Source organism: Plasmodium reichenowi, chromosome 9 (genome assembly GCF_001601855.1).
Source record: "Plasmodium reichenowi strain SY57 chromosome 9, whole genome shotgun sequence".
Lineage (NCBI taxonomy): Eukaryota > Apicomplexa > Aconoidasida > Haemosporida > Plasmodiidae > Plasmodium > Plasmodium reichenowi.
The window spans coordinates 608838-612289 of NC_033654.1; the positions used below are offsets into that span (position 1 = coordinate 608838).

General features: G+C 15.6%; 1 protein-coding gene across 1 annotated transcript; it reads right to left on the reverse strand.

Annotated features, from left to right (window-relative positions):
• Positions 1 to 355: 355 nt before the first annotated feature.
• PRSY57_0914300 (hypothetical protein) lies at positions 356 to 1987 on the reverse strand (the record flags this gene model as incomplete). Its single annotated transcript, XM_012907383.2, has 7 exons — positions 356 to 498; positions 595 to 722; positions 845 to 934; positions 1120 to 1316; positions 1449 to 1559; positions 1669 to 1779; positions 1889 to 1987. The coding sequence occupies 7 exons, from the start codon at positions 1985 to 1987 to the stop codon at positions 356 to 358; spliced, it is 879 nt and encodes a 292-aa protein (XP_012762837.2).
• Between the last annotated feature and the right edge of the window lie 1465 nt (positions 1988 to 3452).

The window sequence follows — 3452 nt, forward strand, 5'->3', positions numbered from 1 at the left end:
AATATATAAATTATTGACAACACATAAATGTCATATATACATCTTAAATAATATTTATTTAAATAAGAAGTATTAAAATTATTTTTTTCTAATTAAAAATATATCTAGAGTATAAAAATGTTTTATATTTAAAAAAAAAAAAAATATATATGGTATGAAACATAAAAAATTGGGTTATAATAAATTAAATAATAAATCAAATAAATAATACATATTGAATAGGACACACATATATATATATATATATATATATATTTTAATGGACAAAAAAAAAAAAAAAAAAATTTTTTTTGATTATCCAAAAGGAAAAATTTTAATTATATTAAAAATTTCTTTTTCATTGTTGAAAATAATATTACATAGGTGTAATATTCATCATTTGTTTTTGATTTTTTAAATTATTCAAAATGACATAATATATTTGTTCATAATTATCTGTGCCAAAAAAGTTTTTAAGTTGTTCTTCGTTAATGTTATCCTGTTGAAATAATCCTTGAACTGTTCAGAATGAAAAAAAAAAAAAAATAATAATATATATATATATATATTAAAATATAATTATGGTTAAATATATTATTTCATATTTTTTATTACGATAATTTGTTATTTCGTTAGGGCTAATTAATGTATCATTAAATTCGGCATAATGAACTGGTAATTTTCGTTTTTCATCCCAAGGTATAAGCTCTAATTCACAAACGCATTTCAGAATTGTTTTATCTCTAAATTGAAAAAAAAAAAAAAAAAATTATACGCACATAAATAAATAAATATATATATATATATATATATATATATATATATATATATGTGTATGTACGGTGTTTTTTTCTTAAAGTATTACCTTTTTAAAAATATTACAATAATAAAATGTGTAAGAAAATCAGCTAGTAATATATAAAACCCAGCATGTAAATAATGGGTTTTCCCAAATCTAAAGAAAAAAAAAAAAAAAAAGAACATTATATATATATATATATATATATATATATATATATATATTTATATTTATATTTATATTTATATTTATATTTATATTTATATTTATATATATCTATATTTATTTATATCTATTTATATTCATTTATTTATATTTATTTTATTTTTTTATTTATATACTCCTCATAAGAATTAAAAAAAAAGACGGGGGCAACAAGCAAAATACAATTTGTTATAGTAATACATATTATTAAAGTAATTAATTTATTACAAAACTTGACATGTTTTAAAGCAAACGTTTCAGGATGTTCCCTGAAATGAGCATATAATAGTACTCCCTTAACTACAATTAAATCTATGATAGACACTATAAAAGTCTTATGAAAATAAAAAATAAAATAAAATAAAAACATATATATATATATATATATATATATACATATTCTTCCATATAACAAAAGAAAAAAAAAAAAAAATTACAATATTAAACATTAGTTCTTTTGTCCTACAATTAATAAATAATTTTTGAGGAAGTTTATAGAATGGCATAATTGCTTTCTCATATTTCTTGTGAACTCTTTTCCCTTCGAGGCATTATAATTGATCTGAGGTAAGACAACCTGAAAAAATAATATATATATATATATATATATATATATAATCCAATTTATAATTTATCAACTGTTTTGAATAAATAAAAATATATTATTTAATTTTATATTTTCTTACATTTTCATTTTTACAAGCATGAGATTCAAATTCATGCCACTTTATATATTTGTTGTCATTATATGGGCTAACAAAGAATATACCATATGTTGTTTGAAAACTTGGTACTGCCTAAGAAATAAATAAATAAATAAAAATATATATATATATATATATATATATATATATATATGTGTTTATATTTATTTATTCATGATATCCTTTTAAATAAATATACTACCACAAACAAAGGCAGCATCAAGGATATTAAAATGTATGCACCAGTTGAACATAACGAAATTAATAACCTTATCCAACTATTAAATTTATATGGATCCATTTACATATGGGTTAATAAAAAAGAGAACAAAACGAAAAAAAAAAAAAAAAAAAAAAGAAACAAAAATTTATATAATAAAAAAAGACTGATTTGTTTTATATTTAAAAAGGAAAAAAAAAAGAAACAAAAATTTATATAATAAAAAAAGACTGATTTGTTTTATATTTAAAAAGGAAAAAAAAAAAGAAACACATTTTTATTGTACCAATTTAAATATATAATTATTTTATCGTATTATTATTTTTTTTAATTTTAATCTTATGAACATGCTATAATATTTATATAAAATAAATGTGTCTAGTTTGAATTTGGTATTACATATATAAGGTGTATATAATAATTTAAATTGAATCAAAAAAAAAAAAAAAAAAAAAATTCAAATGCTATTAAGTTTTTAATTTTATCATTATATTAAATATATATATATATATATATATATATATATATGTATATAAATTTTTTTTTTTTTTTTTGTGGTATATTAAAAAAAAAAAATGCATTTTTTAAAAACGTTTTATATATAGTTATAAATATAACATGAATCATATTTTATTTAATTTTTTTTTTGCAAGCTTTTAAAATATTGTCTTAATAAAAAATATAAAATAAAATTCATTACGGTTAAAAAATTAAACTTTTTAAGGAATATAACAATATGATGTGTCAAAAGGATATATAAATAAATATAAATATAAATATAAATATAAATATAAATATAAATATAAATATAAATATAAATATAAATATAAATATAAATATATATATATATATATATATATATATATAATATGTAACACGGAAAAATTTATGAACAAATCTAAAAGTACCCTTTCAAAATTATTCTCGGAATATATGTATTTTTTTTATTATATAACCATTCCAAATAGAAAAGAAAAAAAAAAAAAAAAAGAATACAATAATTACTTTTTCGAAATATAAAAAAATTATAATTTATATGAATAAAGAAAGCATAAGAGGATTTTTTGTATTTTATATGATAGTCATTCGTTGATGGTATGTATATATATATATATATATATAATAATATATATACATTTATTTATTTTTATTTTTTTTTTCTTTTTGCTTTTGAGATCCTTTTTAAAATGAGCATATAAATATATATACTGTTACAATATACATATATTTCAACACATATTTGGATTATGAATATTATTAAAAGAATGGAAAAAATTATAAAAGAAATATATTATATATATATATATATATATATATATATATAATAAGGGAAATTATTATTTTTACAATATATAAAATATATTGAATATATATTTATAGTTCATTCTATTTTTATAATAATACTTTTTTAGTTTTTCATTATATATATAAATATATATATAAATATAAATATATATATTGTAGAATAATAGAAAAGGACTCAACAATTGATTAATGGTATTAAAAAATTAGAACAAAAAAATATTAATAATAAGTATGCAAAAAA